At 44.1% G+C, this 21,296-nt stretch overlaps 2 protein-coding genes across 2 annotated transcripts; one reads left to right on the top strand and one right to left on the bottom strand.

Annotated features, from left to right (window-relative positions):
- The first annotated feature begins 12,820 nt into the window (after window positions 1-12,820).
- On the top strand, window positions 12,821-15,019 carry LOC109739729 (dynamin-related protein 4C). The gene is given in 2 exon segments (XM_040388098.2): window positions 12,821-14,146; window positions 14,248-15,019. Coding segments are annotated over 2 exon segments (1,992 nt in total). The 3' UTR covers window positions 14,914-15,019.
- Window positions 15,020-15,942: 923 nt separating this feature from the next.
- Window positions 15,943-20,843, bottom strand: LOC109739730 (putative metallophosphoesterase At3g03305). The gene is made up of 4 exons (XM_020298786.4): window positions 19,602-20,843; window positions 18,559-18,800; window positions 16,324-17,838; window positions 15,943-16,242 (listed from the first exon to the last, which is right to left on the bottom strand). Exons 1-4 carry the CDS (start codon window positions 19,867-19,869, stop codon window positions 16,120-16,122), a joined length of 2,148 nt encoding a protein of 715 aa, XP_020154375.1. The 5' UTR covers window positions 19,870-20,843; the 3' UTR covers window positions 15,943-16,119.
- Between the last annotated feature and the right edge of the window lie 453 nt (window positions 20,844-21,296).

Here is a 21,296-nt window from a genome sequence, read left to right as displayed (position 1 = left end):
ACCCCATATAATCAAATCCCCAAACATCAAATGGTTCAACGGCAAGTGAATAATTCGTAGGCATTTCTTGACGCTTACGAATATTACCTATTCTTTGGCATTCATCACAAGATGAGACATACTTACGAGCATCCTTGAAGAGAGTAGGCCAATAATCCAGATTGCAATACCTTATGAGCAGTTCTATCTCCAGCATGATGCCCTCTATAAGGTTCGGAGTGACTTTTCTGTAGGATTTGTCCCTGTTCATGCTCAGGTACACAATGTCTAATAATACCATATAATCCTTCTTTATAAAGATGTGGGTCATCCCAAAAGTAATGTCTTAAATCATAGAAGAATTTTTTTCTTTTGTTGGTATGTAAAGCTAGGTGGCAAATATTTAGCAACAATGTAAATAGCATAGTCAGCATACCAAGGAGTACTATTAGCAGCATTTATTGCAGCTAACTGCTCATGAGGAAAACTATCATCAATAGGTAGTGGGTCATCAAGCACATTTTCAAGCCTAGACAAATTATCAGCTACGGGGTTCTCAGCTCCTTTTCTATCATCAATATGCAAATCAAATTCTTGTAACAAGAGAACCCAACGAATAAGTCTAGGTTTAGCATCTTTCTTTTCCATAAGATATTTAATAGCAGCATGGTCTGTGTGAATAGTTACTTTAGAATCAACAATATAATGTCTAAAGTTATCACAAGCAAAAACCGAATTCCTTTTTAGTAGTAGCATAATTTCTTTGAGCACTGTCTAGAGTTTTACTAGCATAATGAATAACATTCAATTTCTTATCAACTCTTTGTCCTAGAACAACACCAATAGCATAATCACTAGCATCACACATAATTTAAAAAGGCAAGTTCCAATCAGGTGGTTGAACTATAGGTGCAGTAATTAAAGCTCTCTTGAGTGTTTCAAAGGCTTCCAGGCAATCATCATCAAAAACAAAAGGAATATCCTTTTGCAAAAGATTAGTAAGAGGCCTAGAAATTTTAGACAAGTCCTTGATAAATCTCCTATAGAAACCAGCATGACATAGGAAACTACGAATACCTTTAATGTCCTTAGGACATGGCATTTTCTCAATTGCATCAACCTTAGATTGGTCCACTTCAATACCTCTTTCAGAAATTTTATGACCCAAGACAATGCCTTCATTGACCATAAATTGGCACTTCTCCCAATTCAAGACAAGATTTGTTTGTTCACATCTCTGCAAAACTCGATCAAGATTGCTTAAACAAATCATCAAATGATTTCCCATAAACAGAAAAGTCATCCATGAAAACCTCAACAATCTTTTCACAAAAGTCAGAGAATATAGCCATCATGCATCTTTGAAAGGTAGCAGGTGCATTACATAAACCAAAAGGCATACGCTATAAGCATAAGTTCCAAAAGGACAAGTAAAAGTAGTCTTTTCTTGATCAGGTTGAGATACAGGTATTTGTGAAAAGCCAGAATATCCATCAAGGAAGCAAAAGTGTGTGTGCTTAGATAATCTTTCAAGCATTTGATCGATAAAAGGCAAAGGGTAATGATCTTTTCTAGTAGCTTTATTTAATTTTCTGAAATCAATTGGAATAAGTTCATTCTTATCATTAGGAACAACAATAATACCTCCTTTCTTAGGGACACAATGAACAGGACTTACCCATCTACTGTCAGCTATAGGATAGATTATACCCGCTTCTAGAAGTTTTAATATTTCCGTTCTTACCACCTCTTTCATCTTCGGATTTAACCGACGTTGGTGATCAACAACGGGTTTAGCATCAGGTTCCATATTAATTTTGTGCTGACATAGAGTGGGACTAATGCCCTTTAAATCATCAACAGTATATCCAATAGCAGCTCGGTGCTTCCTTAGAACTTTCAATAATCTTTCTTCTTCATGTTCTGAAAGGTTAGCACTGATAATAACAGGATATATTTTATTTTCATCAAGATAAGCATATTTCAAAGTGTCTAGCAATTGTTTTAATTCAAACACAGGATTACCTTTAGGTGGGGGAGGACCTCCTAGAGTTTCAATAGGAAAATTGTGTTTAAGCAGAGGACGTGGTTCAAAGAAAATATTATCTATTTCATTTCTTTCATGCATATGTAAATCATTTTCATGGTCTAGCAAGTATTGTTCTAAAGGATCAGTAGGTGGCACAACAATAGAAGCAAGATCACTGAATTCATCCTTACTAGGCAATTCTTTTTCATGATGATTTCTACTAAACTTGGAAAAATTAAACTCATGAGACTCATCACCAAAGCTAACACCCACAGTTTGTTTCTGGCAGTCTATCTTAGCATTAACTGTGTTCAAGAAAGGTATACCAAAGATAATGGGACAGAAGTCATCTTGTGGGGAACCAAGGACAAGAAAATCAGTAGGGTACTTTACCTTCCCACACAAGACTTCAACATCTCTAACAATCCCAATTGGTGATATGGTGTCTCTGTTGGCAAGTTTAATAGTAACATCTATGTTTTCTAACTCAACAGGTGCTATGTCTTCCCTAATTTCTTGATATAACTTGTGAGGAATAGCACTCACACTAGCACCCATGTCACATAAATCATGATAACAGTGATCTCCTATTTTAACTGAGATGACAGGCAGGCCAACTACTGGTCTATTTTTACCCCTTTTTTCAGGTTTGGCAATTCTAGCAGCTTCTTCACAGAAGTAGATAACATGCCCATCCACATCTTCTTCTAAGAGATCTTTAACCATAGCAATATTAGGTTCAACTCTAATTTGTCCATATGGTTTAGGTGTTCTAACATAGCTTTTGTTAACCACAGTTGAAACTTTAACATGTTCCTTTATCCTAACAGGAAAAGGGGGGTTTTCAATATAAGCGGTAGGAACAACTGGATCAACATTATAGAGTATAGTTTCTTCTTTAACTGGTACTGGTTCTTTAGTTCCATCTTTAAGAGGTGGGTGATATTTAAACCACTTCTCTTTAGGGAGTTCAACATGAGTAGCAAATGATTCACAAAAGGAGGCTACTATCTCAGAGTCAAGTCCATATTTAGTGCTAAACCTTTGAAAAGCATCTGTATCCATAAAAGATTTAACACAATCATACTTAAGCTTTATACCTGACTCTTTACCTTCGTCGAGTTCCCAATCTTCAGAGTTGCGTTTAATTCTTTCCAAAAGATCCCTCCGGAATTCAATAGTTTTCTTCATAAAAGAACCAACACAAGAAGTATCCAGCATGGTTTGATCATTACGAGAAAGCCGAGCATAAAAGTTCTGAATAATAATTTCTCTTGAGAGCTCATGATTGGGGCATGAATATAACATTGACTTAAGCCTCCCCCAAGCTAGAGCGATACTTTCTCCTTCTCGAGGCCAAAAATTATATATATAATTCCGATCACGATGAACTAGATGCATAAGATAAATTTTTTGGTGAAACTCCAATTTTAAATGATTCCAATTCCATGATCCAATATCATCGCATAGCCTATACCATGCCAATGACTTTCCCTTCAAAGATAAAGGGAAAACCTTTTTCATAACTTCATCCTTGGGTAAACTTGCAAGCTTAAACAATCCACAAATTTGTTCGACATGTATCAAGTGCATATCAGGATGTTCGGTTCCATCTCCTGCATAAGGATTAGCTAGCAATTGTTCTATCATACCCGAAGGAATTTCATATTCAATATTTTCAGTAGGTGTTGTAGGTTGAGGGGCAATTAATTGTGGTCCGGATGAGGTGAAGATACCCCTAACAAACCCCTCAAAGGATTGTTTTCCATAGTAGCAAGTGACAATAAATGTAAGCACACTATATAAATGTTTCCTTACCGAATTCCACTTACCAAAGGCGCTTCACTCCCCGGCAACGGTGCCAGAAAATAGCCTTGATGACCCACAAGGATAGGAGATCAATTGTAGCTCTTTTCGATAAGTAAGAGTGTCGAACCCAATGAGGAGCAGAAGGAAATGACAAGTAGTTTTCAGTAAGGTAGTGTCTACAAGTGTTGAAACTGTAAGTAGCGAGTAGTTTGATAGCAAGATAATTTGTAACGAGCAAGTAACAATAGTAGCAATAAGTATGCAGCAAGGTAGCCCAATCCTTTTGAGGCAAAGGACAGGCCAAAACGGTCTCTTATGATAAGCAAAGCGTTCTTGAGGGTACACGGGAATTTCATCTAGTTACTTCAATCATGTTGGTTTGATTTGTGTTCGCTGCTTTGATAATTTGATATGTGGGTGGACCGGTGCTTAGGTGATGTTCTTACTTGAACAAACCTCCTACTTATGATTAACCCTCCCGCAAGCATCCGCAACTACGAGAAAAGTATTAAGGATAAATCCTAACCATAGCATTAAACTCTAGGATCCAATCGTTCCCTTACGGAATAGTGCATAAACTGGGGTTTAAGTTTCTGTCACTCTCGCAACCCACCATCTATTTACTACTCCACAATGCATTCCCTTAGGCCCAAATATGGTGAAGTGTCATGTAGTCGACGTTCACATGACACCACTAAGGGAATCACAACACACATACTATCAAAATATCGAACACATATCAAGTTCACATGATTACTTGCAACATGATTTCTCCCGTGACCTCAAGAACAAAAGTAACTACTCACAAATAATCAACATGCTCATGATCAGAGGGGTATTAGTATGCATATGGATCTGAACATATAATCTTCCACCAAATAAACCATATAGTAATCAACTATAAGATGTAATCAACACTACTAGTCACCCCCTAGCAACAATCTATAGTTCTGGCAACAAGATTGAATACAAGAGATGAACTAGGGTTTGAGATGAGTTGGTGCTGGTGAAGATGTTGATGGAGATTGCCCTCCCCAAGATGGGAGAGTTGTTGGTGATGATGATGACGATGATTTCCCCCTCCGGGAGGGAAGTTCCCCCAGCAGAATCGCTCCGCCGGAGGGCAAAAGTGCTCCTGCCCAAGTTCCACCTCAAGACGGCGGCGCTCCGCCCCGAAAGTATTATTTTGATTTTTTCTAGGTCAAATGACTTATATACCAGAAGATGGGCACAGGAGGTGGGCCGAGGAGGCCACAACCCACCAGGGCGCGCCAGGGGGGCCTGGCACGGCCAGGTGGGTTGTGCCCACCTGGTGGCCCCCCTCCGGTAGTTATTGGCTCCAATATTTCTTAAATAATCCATAAAAAATCTCCTTAAAGTTTCAGCTCATTTGGAGTTGTGCAGAATAGGTGGCCTGACGTAGCTTTTTCAGGTCTAGATTTCCAGTTGCCGGAATTCTCCCTCTTGGTGTGTACCTTGCAAATTATGAGGGAAAAGGCATTAGGATTACTCCAAAAAGCATTATTATGGATAAAAACATTATAAATAACAGCAAGAAAACATGATGCAAAATGGACGTATCAAAGCGGCCCGAACCAAGCTTACATGTCGACGTACATGAGACCGGTTCCACCGAGAGACATGCAACTAGTTTTGCACAAAGGTGGCTGGCGGATGTCTGTTTCTCCTACTTTAGTTGAATTGAATTTGACTGCGGTCGGTCCTTGAAGAAGGTTAAAACAGCAAACTTGATGAATCACCGCTGTGGTTTTTGCCGTAGGTAAGAACGGTTCTTGCTAGAAGCCCGTAGTAGCCACGTAAAACTTGCAACAACAAAGTAGAGGACGACTAACTTGTTTTTGCAGGGCATGTTGTGATGTGATATGGTCAAGAAATGATGTGATATACATTGTTGTATGAGATGATCATGGATTGTAAATTTATCGGCAACCGACAGGAGCCTTATGGTTGTCTCTTTATTGTATGAAATGCAATCGCCATGTAATTACTTTACTTTATCTCTATGTGTTAGCAATAGTTGTAGAAGCAATAGTTGGCGAGACGACCACGACGCAATGATGGAGATCAAGGTGTCGAGCCGGTGACGATGGGGATCATGATGATGCTTTGGAGATGGACATCAAAAGCACAAGATGATGATGGCCATATCATGTCACATATTTTGATTGCATGTGATGTTTATCTTTTATGCATCTTATTTTGCTTAGAACGGCGGTAGCATTATAAGATGATCCCTTCACTAAATTTCAAGATAAAAGTGTTCTCCCTGAGTATGCACTATTGCTAAAGTTCGTCGTTTCGAAGCACCTCGTGATGATCGGGTGTGATAGACTCTACGTTCACATACAACGGGTGTAAGACAGTTTTGCACATGTAGAATACTTGGGTTAAACTTGACGAGCCTAGCATGTACAGACATGGTCTCGGAACACTGGAGACCAAAAGGTCGAACGTGAGTCATATAGTAGATATGATCAACATAGAGATGTTCACCATTGAAGACTACCCATCTCACGTGATGATTAGACATGGGTTAGTTGATTTGGATCACGTATCACTTAGATAACTTGAGGGATGTTTATTTAAGTGGGAGTTTATTAGTAATTTGATTAATTGAACTTAATTTATCATGAACTTAGTCCTGATAGTATTTGCATATCTATGTTGTAGATCAATGGCCCGTGCTACCGTTCCCTTGAATTTTAATGCGTTCCTAGAGAAATCTAAGTTGAAAGATGATGGTAGCAACTACATGGACTGGGTCCGTAACTTTAGTATTATCCTCATTGCTGCACAGAAAAATTATGTCCTTGATGCACCGCTAGGTGACCCACCCGCTCCCGCTAATCTGGACGCTATGAACGCCTGGCAAACGCAGAATGATGACTACTCTAAGTTGAGTGTGCCATGCTTTACGGCTTAGAACCAGGACTTCAAAGACGTTTTGAACGTCATGGAGCATATGAGATGTTCCAGGAGTTGAAGTTAATATTTCAAGAAAATGCCCGGGTTGAGAGATATGAAGTCTCCAACAAGTTCTATAGCTGCAAGATGGAGGAGAACAGTTCTGTCAGTGAACACATACTCAAAATGTCTGGGTATCATAACCACTTGACTCAGCTGGGAGTTGATCTTCCAGTTGATAGTGTTATTAACAGAGTTCTTCAATCACTGCCACCAAGCTACAAAGGCTTCGTGTGAACTATAATATGCAAGGGATGAATAAAACGATTCCTGAGCTCTACGCAATGCTTAAGGCCGCGGAGGTAGAAATCAAGAAGGAGCATCAAGTGTTAATGGTTAACAAGACCACTAGTTTCAAGAAAAAGGGCAAAGGAAAGAAAGGGAACTTCAAGAAGAATGGAAAGCAAGTTGCCGCTCCCGTGAAGAAACTCAAAGCTGGACCTAAGCCTAAAACTGAGTGCTTCTACTGCAAAGGGAGTGGTCACTGGAAGCGGAACTGCCCCAAATACTTGACAGATAAGAAGGATGGCAAAGTGAACAAAGGTATATTTGATATACATGTTATTGATGTGTTCCTTACCAATGCTCGTAGTAGCGCCTGGGTATTTGATACTGGTTTGGTTGCTCATATTTGTAACTCGAAGCAGGGGCTGCGGAATAAATGAAGATTGGCTAAGGACGAGGTGACGATGCATGTCGGGAATGGTTCCAAGGTCGATGTGATTGCCGTCGGCACGCTACCTCTATATCTACCTTCGGGATTAGTTTTAGACCTCAATAATTGTTATTTGGTGCCCGCCTTGATCATGAACATTATATCTGGATCTTGTTTATTGCGAGACGGTTATTCATTTAAGTCAGATAATAATGGTTATTCTATTTATATGAATAATATCTTTTATGGTCATGCACCCTTGAAGAGTGGTCTACTCTTGTTGAATCTCAGTTGTAGTGATACACATATTCATAATATCGATGCCAAAAGATGCAAAGTTGATAATGATAGTGCAACATATTTGTGGCACTGCCGTTTAGGTCATATTGGTGTAAAGCGCATGAAGAAACTCCATGGGGATGGGCTTTTGGAATCACTTGATTATGAATCATTTGATACTTGCGAACCATGCCTCATGGGCAAGATGACTAAAACTCCGTTCTCCGGAACAATGGAGCGAGCTAATGACTTATTGGAAATAATACATACCGATGTATGCGGTCCGATGAGTGTTGAGGCACGCGGCGGGTATCATTATTTTCTGACCTTCACACATGATTTGAGTAGGTATGGGTGTATCTACTTCATGAAACACAAGTCTGAAACATTTGAAAAGTTCAAATAATTTCAGAGTGAAGTGGAGAATCATCGTAACAATAAAATAAAGTTTCTCCAATCTAATCGTGGAGGCGATATTTGAGTTACGAGTTTGGCCTTCATTTAAAACAATGTGGAATAGTTTCACAACTCACGCCACCTGGAACACTACAGCGTAATGGTGTGTTCGAACGTCGTGACCATACTTTATTAGATATGGTGCATTCTATGATGTCTCTTACCGATTTACCACTAGCATTTTGGGGTTATGCATTAGAGACAGATGCATTCACGTTAAATAGGGCACCGTCTAAATCCATTGAGACGACACTGTATGAACTGTGGTTTGGCAAGAAACCTAAGCTGACGTTTCTTAAAGTTTGGGGTTGCGACACTTATGTCAAAAGGCTTCAGCCTGATAAGCTCGAACCCAAATCGGAGAAGTGCGTCTTCATAGGATACTTTAAGGAAACAATTGGGTACACCTTCTACCACAGATCTGAAGGCAAGATCTTTGTTGCTAAGAATGGATCCTTTCTAGAGAAGGAGTTTCTCTCGAAAGAAGTGAGTGGGAGAAACTAGAACTTGATGAGGTAATTGTACCTTCTCTCGAATTAGAAAGTAGCACATCACGGAAAACCGTTCCCGTGATGCCTACACCAACTAGAGAGGAAGCTAATGATGATGATCATGAAACTTTAGATCAGGTTACTACTGAACTTCGTAGGTCGACCAGAGCACGATCCGCACCAGAGTGGTACGGTAATCATGTCCGGGAAGTTATGTTATTAGACCATGGAGAACCATCGAACTATGAAGAAGCTATGATGAGCCCAGATTCTGATAAATGGCTTGAGGCCATGAAATCTGAGATAGGATCCATGTATGAGAACAAAGTGTGGACTTTGGTGGACTTGCCCGATGATCGGAGCCATAGAAAATAAATGGATCTTCAAGAAGAAGACTGGCGCTGATGGTAATGTTACTATCTACAAAGCTCGACTTGTCGCAAAAGGTTTTCGAAAAGTTCAAGGAGTTGACTACGATGAGACTTTCTCACCTATAGCGATGCTTAAGTCTGTCTGCATCATGTTAGCAATTGCCACATTTTATACTTATGAAATCTGGCAAATGGACATCAAAACCGCATTCCTTAATGGATTTCTTAAAAAAGAGTTGTATATGATGCAACCAAAAGGTTTTGTCGATCCTAAAGGTGCTAACAAAGTGTGCAAGCTCCCGCGATCCATCTATGGACTGGTGCAAGCATCTCGGAGTTGGAATATACATTGTGAGGAGGTGATCAAAGCATATGGTTTTATACAGACTTTCGGTGAAGCCTGTATTTACAAGAAAGTGAGTGGGAGCTCTGTAGCATTTCTGATATTATATCTAGATGACATATTGTTGATTGGAAATGATATAGAATTTCTGGATAGCATAAAAGGGTACTTGAATAAGAGTTTTTCAGTGAAAGACCTTGGTGAAGCTGCTTATATATTGGGCATCAAGATCTATAGAGATAGATCGAGACGCTTAATAGGACTTTCACAAAGCACATACCTTGACAAAGTTTTGAAGAAGTTCAAAATGGATCAGTCAAAGAAAGGGTTCTTGCCTGTGTTACAAGGTGTGAAATTGAGTCAGACTCAAAGCCCGACCACTGCAGAAGATAGAGAGAAAATGAAAGTCATTCCCTATGCCTCAGTCATAGGTTCTATCATGTATGTTATGCTGTGTACCAGACCTGATGTGTGCCTTGCAATAAGTTTGGCAGGGAGGTACCAAAGTAATCCAGGAGTGGATCACTGGACAGCAGTCAAGAACATCCTGAAGTGCCTGAAAAGGACCAAGGATATGTTTCTCGTTTATGGAGGTGACGAAGAGCTCGTCGTAAATGGTTATGTCGATGCTAGCTTTGACACTGATCCGGATGACTCTAAGTCACAAACCGGATATGTATTTTTATTTAATGGTGGAGCTGTCAGTTGGTGCAGTTCCAAGCGTCGTGGCGGGATCTACGTGTGAAGCGGAGTACATAGCTGCTTCGGAATCAGCAAATGAAGATACTGTGTCCCTAGTAAGCCTCTACTAGACTAGCTCGTTGATCAAAGATGGTTAAGGTTTCCTAACCATGGACATGTGTTGTCATTTGATAACGGGATCACATCATTAGGAGAATGATGTGATGGACAAGACCCATCCGTTAGCTTAGCATATTGATCGTTCGGTTTATTGCTATTGCTTTCTTCATGTCAAATACATATTGCTTCGACTATGAGATTATGCAACTCCCGGATACCGGAGGAAAACCTTGTGTTCTATCAAACGCCACAACATAACTGGGTGATCATAAAGATGCTCTACAGGTATCTCCGAAGGTGTTTGTTGAGTTGGCATAGATCGAGATTAGGATTTGTCACTCCGAGTATCGGAGAGGTATCTCTGGGCCCTCTCGGTAATACACATCATAAGCTTTCAAGCAAATGAATAAGGAGTTAGTTACGAGGTGATGTATTATGGAACGAGTAAAGAGACTTGCTGGTAATGAGATTGAACTAGGTATAGAGATACCGACGATCCAATCTCGGGCAAATAACATACCGATGGACAAAGGGAATTACGTATGTGGTCATAACGGTTCGACCGATAAAGATCTTCGTAGAATATGTAGGAGCCAATATGGGCATCGAAGTTCCGCTATTGATTATTGACCAGAGAGGTGTCTCGGTCATGTCTACATAGTTCTCGAACCCGTAGGGTCCGCACGCTTAACGTTCGTTGACGATATAGTGTTATATGAGTTATATGATTTGGTGACCGAATGTTGTTCGGAGTCCCGGATGAGATCATGGACATGACGAGGAGTCTCAAAATGATCAAGAGGTAAAGATTGATATATAGGATGATGGTATTCGGACACCGGAAGTGTTTCAGAGAAAACCGGATAGCCATCGGAGTACCGGAGGGGGTACCGATCACCCCCGGGAGGGTATTGGGCCTATAGGGCCATAAGAGGGGAGCACACCAGCCCACAAGGGGCTGGCGCGCCCCCCATGGCAGCTGCCCAAGTGGGGAAAGGAAAGGGGGGAGGATTCGGCCTCCCCTTCCTTCTCTCTTCCCCCCTTTCCTTTCTTCTCCGGCAAATAAGGAAAAGGGGGGCGCCACTTGGGGAGGACCCCAAGTAGGATTCGGCCTACTTGGGGCGCCCTCCTGGTTGCTCCCACCTCCCCCCTCCTATATATATGTGGGAGGGGGCGCCTAGCACAAGCACGACAATCCCTTAGCCGTGTGCGGCGCCCTCCTCCACCGTTTACACCCCCGGTCATATTTTCATAGTGCTTAGGCGAAGCCCTGCGGAGATCACTTCACCATCACCGTCACCACGTCGTCGTGCTGTCGGAACTCATCCACTACCTCGCTGTCTTGCTGGATCAAGAAGGCGCGGACGTCACCGAGCTGAAGGTGTGCTGAACGCGGAGGTGCCGTACATTCGGTACTTGATCGGTTGGATCGCGAAGAAAGTTCGACTACATCAACCGTGTTGTGAAACGCTTCTACTTACGGTCTACGAGGGTACGTAGACACACTCTTCCCCCTCTTTGCTATACATCTCCATGGATAGTTCATTGCGTGTGCGTAGAATTTTATTTTGTTTTCCATGCAACGTTTCCCAACAACACCTAACCCACATAGACATAGAAAACACATAGCATGGGTTAAGTAGCAAAGCACAATTCACAATTACTTACCATACCACTAGATACTTGATCCCACATGGTACATTGTTTGCACTTGTGAGTTGACCATCTAGATGCACTCTTCGAGCTTCATCTTGGTCAACCAACATCTTTACTTCAAGCTCTATATTGGTTTCTTGAAAGCCATAATGAACTCTTCATTTCCCTTCATCGCTTCAAGAAGATATCACCAAAGACTCTTTCATGACCATATCAAGTTTCACTATAAATATCACATTGGTCATCATTTGCTCTTCTAAAAACTCCATCATAATTTTTTGAGAGGCACAATGAATTCTTCACTCTAGTTGTTCGCTTCAAGACTTGATCAACCGAAACCCAACACATGAGCTCACCATGATCTTGTCTTGAAACCATAACTTCAATTCTTCTCTTTGATTATCCTCTCAAGCCCTTGATCCTTAAAAGCCCAAATATATTAATCTTTGAGATCCTCTAACAAACTCCACCTTGAATATATTTGGTTAGACTCATAGCGTTGGGGTACCTGGGCCGGCCCATAGCGCACGCACGTGAGCGCCAGCAGGAGCTCCCGAATTTCGGCCACCGTCCAAACACACCCATGGTCTTCACCAAGTGAGCCCATGTGTGATGGGCCGTCAGCTTCATAGCCTAATTTGGCCCTATAACCTTGCATCGAAGAACTGAACTCGAGGAATCGTCACTGAGAAAATGGGATAACTTCCCCCCTAAAAAATGGAGAAAAGGGAAACTGAGAAGTCGGAACGGCCCGGGGATGAATGCTTCCAAGCTGCGCCCCGACGCTACAACTCGCCAGACGCACAAAGCCCCCTCGCGTTCCGACTTCCGAGGTGGGAGCCCCGGCCGCTTCCTCTCCCTGCCCAAACTTTTCCTACCGTCGCGCACCATAAATGGACCCGCCACCCGGTACAAGCAGCACATTCCTCCAGCCAAGTTCGCAGCCACCCATCACTCGCTTCAGGCATGTCAGACCTCCAGATGGTGCTCAGCGACACAACGGCGGCCAGCGCCGTGACCGGGAGCGCCATCGCCGCCTCGTACAATGACCAGATACGGCCCCTCCTGGACGCCGTGGACCGCCTGCGCCACCTCAAGGTGACGCAGGAGGGCATCCAGCTCCCGACGATCGTGGTCGTGGGCGACCAGTCGAGCGGCAAGTCGAGCGTCCTCGAGTCCCTGGCCGGCATCAGCCTCCCTCGCGGCCAGGGCATCTGCACCCGCGTGCCGCTCGTCATGCGGCTCCAGGACGACCCCGCCGCCGACTCGCCGGTGCTTCAGCTTGAGTACAGCAACGGCCGCGTGGTGACCACCACGGAGGCCAATGTCGCGGACGCCATCAACGCCGCCACCGCGGAGATAGCCGGGTCAGGCAAGGGGATCTCCGACGCGCCCATCACCCTCGTCGTGCGCAAGCGGGGCGTGCCCGACCTCACCCTCGTCGACCTCCCCGGCATCACGCGCGTGCCGGTCCAAGGCCAACCCGACGACATCTACGACCAGATCGCCAGGATCATAAGAGAGTACATCGCGCCCAAGGAGAGCATCATCCTGAACGTGCTCTCCGCCACGGTCGACTTCCCGACGTGCGAGTCCATCCGCATGTCGCAGCAGGTGGACCGCACCGGGGAGCGCACGCTTGCGGTGGTCACCAAAGTCGACAAGGCACCCGAGGGCCTGCTGGAGAAGGTCACCATGGACGACGTGAACATCGGCCTCGGGTACGTCTGCGTCCGCAACCGCATCGGCGAGGAGACGTACGACCAGGCGCGAGTCGAGGAGGAGCGGCTGTTCAAGTATCACCCGCTGCTGTCAAAGATTGACAAGGACATGGTGGGCATTCCTGTGCTCGCGCAACGTCTCGTGCAGATTCAGGCGACCATCATCGCCAAGTGCCTGCCGGACATCGTCAGGCAGATCAACGACCGCCTTAGTCGCAGCAGCACCGAGCTTGACCAGATGCCACCGGATCTCAACAACGTTGCTGACGCTGTGAGGGAGTTCTTCCACATCCTCAAGCTGGTGTGCGCATCACTGGAGAAGATTCTTGTGAGGAGTGAGTTTGACGAGTACCCCGACGACAGCCATTTCCACGCCACTGCCCGTATTGCCGAGATGTTCGACAGGTATGCGAAGAAGCTGCCTGCACAAATCCCAAAGGGCAGTGACCAGCTGTTTCTGATGGAGGAGATGAGAGTGCTGTAGGAGACCAAGGGCATCAACCTCCCCAACTTTCTGCCAAGGTCGGCATTCCTCGTCTTGCTCAAGAAGAAGGTGGATACAGTCATGCAGGTAAATGGTCTTTATATCACTGAACCTTGTTCTTTTACTATTACTAGTATTTAGGTCAATGCATGAAAGGCAACTCAAAGAAATATTTTTATTGTCGTCAGGTGCCGCACGACCTTGTGAACGAGGTCTGGAATTACGTCGAGGACATTGTCGTCAAGGTACTCATGCAGCATTCAGACAACTTCCCTCAGGTGCAGTCGGCCTGTCGCCGCGCAGTCCAGGGCATGTTCGAGAAGGCACGAGCGCGATCTGCCCAGCACGTCAAGGAGCTGATCGAGATGGAGAAGGTGGCCGACTACACGGCCAACCCCGACTACATGAAGACATGGTCGGAGATCATGCAGTGTCATGACAGGTTCATGAAGGCCGTGGAGGACAAGTCCAAATCAGCAAAGATCACCCTTGAGGTTTTTGGAGAGGTGGACGTGTCCCACATGAGGGCGCACGCCGACCTGGCAAGGCAGGCGTTCGACCTCAGGGCGCGCCTGACCGCGTACTGGAAGAGCATCATGCTCCGGCTCATCGACGGCCTGGCCCTGCACATCCTCCTCGGCGTCAAGCGGCTCGTGGAGAATGATCTGGAGGAGGAGCTCGCCAACGAGCTGCTGCGCAACAAGATGGCCGGGATGGAGCGGATGCTCACGCCGTCGCCGAGCAGCGGCACCAAGCGCGAGCGCCTCAAGAAGAGCATCGTGCTGCTTCGCCAGTCCAAGGAGGTTGTGGGGAGCATCATGGACAGGATCTGCGCCTCAGGTGAACTCGTCTGAGCTGGGCATGTGATGATGTGCCGTTGGGGATTATGGCTGGTACTCCTTTTTTTTTTTTGAAACTGGGTACTCCATATTTTGGATGGTGCGGTTTGGTGTGACAAATGCTATGGTTCTAGTTAGCATGCTGGGTCCTGTTATGTTATCAACTTTAATTCCTCTGAGAACCTTATGTTCTGTTATGGAATCGTACTGCAAGTCCTTAATGCTTTCAGTGTTATTTAATCTATGTTTACTTCGCGTCCAACGTTGTCGTCGGCCATGCATCTGTTAGAACCAACAATTGCCGGCCATGCCCCGTTTTGGGAGAAGCTAGCTTATTTGTTAGAACCAACAATTGTCGGCCATGCATCTGTTATTAGAACCAACAATTGTCGGCCATGTATCTGTTAGAACCAACAATCGGCCATGCTCTTGGAAAACAAGCTAGCTTATTTTATTTTATTTTGAGTTTAGATTGCTTACCACATGTCACATGGTACAAGCTAGCTTATGTTTGGTTCATTTGCTGATTGCCAACATTTGCCATACTTTTTTGCAATCAAAATTTCACACTTCTGCCATACATGCCTCTAAGGCATTCAAAATTACACTTTTTGCCATCTAAGGCAATCAAAATTGCAGCCATACATGTTGTCGCATTAGATTATCAACTAAGCAGCACACAAAAAAAGATTACCAACTAATTGCTCCTTCTATAGGATTTTTGAAGGATTAGAATCCTTACAATTTCTCGTAAGTTGGTCATTTGATTAATTGGAAAGAACTCATTTGCACTACATTTCATCCTCTTTTTACAATTCATTTGTTTTTCCTATGGCACCAAACAAACTCTGCTAATCCTATAGAGTGGGCATGCCACTTCAATCCCATATTTTTCTTATTCCTGCATTTTGAGAATCCTGCAAATCATAGGAAAGTTTGATGGGGCACCAGGTTAAGATACAAGAAACAGCCACTAGGATTTTGTGTGTGTGTTTTGCTTTCCGGTCTGATCCTAGCTTAGCTAGTGACTTGTCCTAACTTAGCTTTATTACAACTTAAAACAGTTTCTTCTATTCGATAATTTCTTAGTTGCAAAGGGTAGCGCGTTCCAGGTTCTGGTATACAACAGGAGTAAGTACCCAAGCACAGTAGCATTGTGCAGTAGGCAGCTGGTGCACCAACACCAGTTGCCTTCAGAAATACACAGTTCTGAGTTCTACGCTAACCTACAGGGAGCACTGTGCAGTAGGCAGCAACACTTAATAGTAATATTGGCATCCATGTTAATGGGGGAGACAAGGCAACTGGTGTTGACCCATAGGCTGACATTAACATTGAAGAAAGCTGCACAAAGAAAAAACTCTTATGTTAACACTAAAATGTGAAAAATCTACACTAGAAAGCTGGGCTAATAGAAATACCCACCTTCAAATGTATCGTGGCCGTGATCAAGCACGCGAGTAGAATTATCCTTCTTGTCCAGCCACCAAAAAATTTGATCAACACGAACTTTATCTTGCTCTTGCAAGATAGGTTCATTAAAGCTCCTGGACCTGGAGAACCTGGCAGAAAGCGTGCTGCCTCAGCTGTTGTATCTGCTGTGTTAGCTCTGTCTTCTGCTCTTCTATGGTACCGCAAATAAGCAGCAGCCCTTTCTGCAAACAAGCCATATGCAAGGACTACTACAGGGACAACCACCAGGTATAGGAAAGGCAGGGTGATCACCATCACATCTGGGCTGCTCAGCTTGTAGTTTGCCATACCAAAAGGTATGCTCCATCCAGATATGTACATTTGAGCAATTTCTCCATTTTCAGATGTTGCATGACCCCAAAACCACGGCATCTGGGTGATCCAAAGAACATACAGGGACAAAGAAAACCAGAACGGTTTGCTGTTTGCACCCTCCATTAAAAACAAGACCAACCAAAACCAAGCCTTTCGCTGCTGGACAGGGGATGTTAGAATTGACAAAGCCCACCTTTGATGTGATGACTTTTTCTTTAGAAAATGGTACAGGACTTGTGGAATGAATAACAACAGAATGGTGAAGGCTAAATTACTCCAGAGGAGAACTTTATAAGCGTCTTCCCATTCAACTTCAAATATCAAACGGTTGAGCCATGGGCGGTGTAGAATCGCTATCTTGCCCTCGACTGAAAATGGTCTTCGCTCACTTAAGGTCTTCTTACCATTAGAATCTAGCACGATCACTTGCAACCAGTAGCGAGTAGGAGATGGACTTTTGTAATTTTTAGCATTCCACTTGGCATGGAACAAAGGTTTCTGAGAAGAAGAACTGGCAACAGGTAGCAGAGGCATCTCCTCAACTATCTTGAACTCATTATGAGAATCAAAAACTATTGCACTTACATTGAGGATAGGTTCTTCAGAGAAGACAAGAACGTTTATATAATTTCTAGGTGGCCCCTTCTTTGATTCCAATATATTCATATTTCTTGAATCTGTTGGATAAGTGATCAAGATAGAAGTTTGGAATGGTTGGTTTAACGTATGGTCAATGAAAGAGACTGCTCCTCCGTCTATTGCTAAAATCCTCATCAATCTGGACTCTTTCCAGTCTCCAAGTTCCCATTCCCAAAAGCTTGAAGAGCACTCTTCTGTTCTCATTTGATGATGCCTCCAAAGCTGCTTACTAACTTTCGCATGCAGATGACCGCATAGGTATGCTGAAATTGACTGCCTTGCAAACACGCTTTCATAACGCTGTCCTCCTTCAGATGAAGTAGTGAACGACATAGGGAAATGTCCAAATACAACTTTTGTAATCGGAACATTTGAATGATTGGTCCAGTACTCTAATTCTGAATTAACTGCTTCTATCCTCTTATCAGTAGGATGTCCAAATAAATTTGTAGGAAACCGAATGCCAACACTCATTGTATCATCGATGCCCAAGAATAAATAACTTCTATCTCCCTACAATACCTTTTAGGACAAAAAATCAGTTCCGGCATTGCAAGTACGATTAACATACATATGTAATCATCAGAATATATCATGAACAATTAGTTCCATAAACTCATTTCAGAACTAGGAATCAAGAATTCTACCAAAATGCTTCTCTCTGGTATTGCTGTGATCCGATTAGACTTAAATATATGCCAGCTGGTTGAAAGACACTATAAGGTGCAGATATCATGGAACACTTGGTTCTTCACAAACAAAATGATTGGATATTAATTTGCAGTGCTGCACACTAATCCATTTCCTGTGGCAATAGTTAATGTCTGTACCGAAAAGGTTCTAGCTGCATTAGTATAGTACTCCTCAAGTCCGCATTGTACTTGTTTATGTATGTCATATTTTATAACTTATTATTGATGTCTCAACCTAATCTCAATTCACAAAAGATTGATATTATCATATTAATATTGAAACATTAGTTTCTTGTTGTACCAGGTGACAAGGAAATTTGTTCAAGATAATGTGCTCTCTCATATGCATTATCATTCATCACAATCTATTGCACTGTAAAATTAGTAGACTATGTTAACACGGAAACTCTGCCAGCAAATCTGTTAAAGGTTACACTTTGAATAACCAGGGAAACATATCACCGCATTATCAGTTAAAACAGTCATCTTGAAAAAGTAGAAGATGCTTCACAAGAAGTGCTGACAAAGTGACGAAACGTACCTGGAGCATTATGCTATTAATGGTGCTTAATCGGCCAAGCTGTGAGTTAACACTGTAAGTTGAAAAGAAGTCCAATTCGCTTCCTCTATAGGGAACTCCATATGTATCATGATTGCCTCTAATATCAAATATCCTCCTCTTATCAATACCGCCTTTTGCAACAAGTGCATCAATAGTTTTCTTGTATGTAATCCATTCATCTTCATCCTGTCTGGATGTAGTTCTTTTACTATTTTTTGCATCTAACAAGATCGAAGTTATAATACAATCAGTGAAGTGTTCAAAAAATTACAGGAACGACAGCATAATCCTTCTTATACCATCTGTTTGTAATTATTTTCACTTATCAGAGGAGTTCTCTCTACAATATACTGTAGAATGTATGTAACCAAGTATGGATATGCTGGTGTGAAATTTTCTCTCTTATAACCAGAAACAAAGAATGAAAAGATGAAATCATCCAAGAAAAACGTTCCAGTAGGCCAACAATTCGATTCAGTTCAACTTTCAAATTTTCCAGCTACCACCAATTCTGAGTTTTATTAACCAACAATGTAGGTTGATTCCTCCGCATTCTGAAGTGACTGGGGATTTATCTCTTTCTACTGTAACAAAGCCGCTTCGTTCTATACTGGTATTGGGGAGTGAAGACTTAAAGGTCCATGAACTAATTCTAAACTAGACTCTCCAGACAGTCAGTCAAGATGAAACAAATCATCCAGTCTGAACAGCAATAGCACCTAGCATCTCTGGAGTTGTTCCAAATTTTACATCGTTGCACAGTATGTTACATCACGAATGATAAGTTCCAATTCAGGGTGTTCAAATATATTTGACTCGGTTTTTAGTGAGTTTGTATGCTTCATAATCATTTATCCTCATAAACTAGACTCGGAGTACCGAATATCATTGCATGACCGTAGGAAATTCGTGTGAAATTAGGAAATAGTGCATCAAACGAACTACTGGGGGACCAATTGCGAAAGCTATAACGATGTGCACCGCAGATTCAAGATTCATGGAGATAGGCGGAGAGGGCGCACCGGTGATGTCGCCGGAGACCAGGAGGAGGTGGGGGCGGATGGTGCGAAGGGCAGAGCCGAGGAGGCTCACTAGGTCGGCGGCGCGGTCCGGGTGGTAGGCGCTGATGTGGAGGTCGCTGACCTGCACCACCCACGCTACGTCGCCGTCCATGGGGAAGGCCGACCTCGCCACCGCCCCGTCGTCGTCGGCCGCCGTCCATGGGGCAGAAAGCGGCAGGATGAAGAGGAGGAGGGGGAGTATGAGAGGATGCGAGATTTTGGACGCCATCGCTGGGAAGCTCTTGCCGCCGGTGGAAGATCCGGCTGGGATCGGTGCGGCAGGGGATCGTGCGAACGATGCCGTGATACTTCAGGGGAAAAAACGATGCCGTGATACTGTTGCGTGTTATGTCGTGTCGAAGAGGTTGGTGCTCGTTCAGCGAGGCAGGGATTCCAGTGTTTTTTGTTTTCCTAAAATCTAAAAAGTGCATACGCACTGACAGAACGAGCGGCCGGCTCCTGGCCGCTCGATCTGGCTCGTATCGTCGCCCGCGTGGCCAGGTGCCATCTGGTCGGGGTGTGTTCCCAAGCGCGGTCTCCAACCTCGCCTCTTACATGCGCAGCTCCTCCTCGACATCCAGCGTCTTCCATTATCGACCCCCACCATCCGCATCACCGTCGACGCCGCTGACCACCCGTCCGCCTCGGATCCATCCACTCGGTGGGTGGCAGCTGCCGCATCTGCTGGAATCTGGCTGCTCGGTGGAGATCCGTAGCAGGAGGTCCAGGAGGGGAAGGAGGTGGCTGCACCGGGGAGGTCGCCGTGCTGCTCCTGGTGGTGGTGCTCCTCGCCGTCGGCCTCCAGCCCCTGCTGCTGGTGATGCTATGACCAGCTACGGCCCCTCCTCCCCCGACATCGCAGATCACCAGATCGAAGTGGCATGGTCGAGAGGGAGGTAGTGGTCGAGGTCGTGGTGGGGGTGGGGGAAGGCAAAGGGGGAGGGGGAGGGTGGAGAGAGGAAGGGGCCGGAGGCGGAGAGGGAGGAGGGCAGTGGCGGGGAGAACGGGAACAACTGCTCGTTGCAACAGATCGCCGCCGCCGTTTGTCTGTGTTCTCTGGCCATCGCGCCGCCCTCTGCTGCATACCGAGCGGCCTCTCTCCCGCTGGTTGATTGCACGCTGTCGGCGCTTTGCCCAGTCCCGATCGACACGAGGCTGCCATTGCGGTTGAGCCCACGATCTGCAAAGCGGATCCTTTTCTTCATTCTTTCTCTTACTGATGATCCTAATCCTCCAAATAGAGAGAGAAATGAGAAGTACTCGAAGCCTCCTTCGTAAATATTTCTTGCTTAGTGACTTATTCTCCAAACACACTACATACTTATCCTCCAACTTTGCTTTGGGTCCGTCAATCTGAACAGTGGATCAGTATGTGGGAGCATTCAAGAGCAAACAAAACGTCGGATTCATCGCGGGGGAGTTTTTGTTGCATAGCTCATTTTGGTGCTATTGTAACTTGTGATGCGTAGATAGATCAATCCAATGGCTTGACAGTGGATCAGAACTATTGTATCACTTTTTCAGATATATTGATCTTCACATTCTTAGTTGGCATCCGCAATGGTTGTAGTTGCACACATAGCAGTTCTCAGTTGGATACGACAATTAGAAAATTGCACAGCACTGAACCTTTTTCCTACGGTGGTGAAAGTGAAA

The sequence above is a fragment of the Aegilops tauschii genome, chromosome 4 (assembly GCF_002575655.3).
Source record: "Aegilops tauschii subsp. strangulata cultivar AL8/78 chromosome 4, Aet v6.0, whole genome shotgun sequence".
NCBI classification, from domain to species: Eukaryota; Viridiplantae; Streptophyta; class Magnoliopsida; order Poales; family Poaceae; genus Aegilops; species Aegilops tauschii.
The sequence above is the reverse complement of the archived record's forward strand: the minus strand, read 5'-3'. Positions and strand labels throughout refer to the sequence as shown.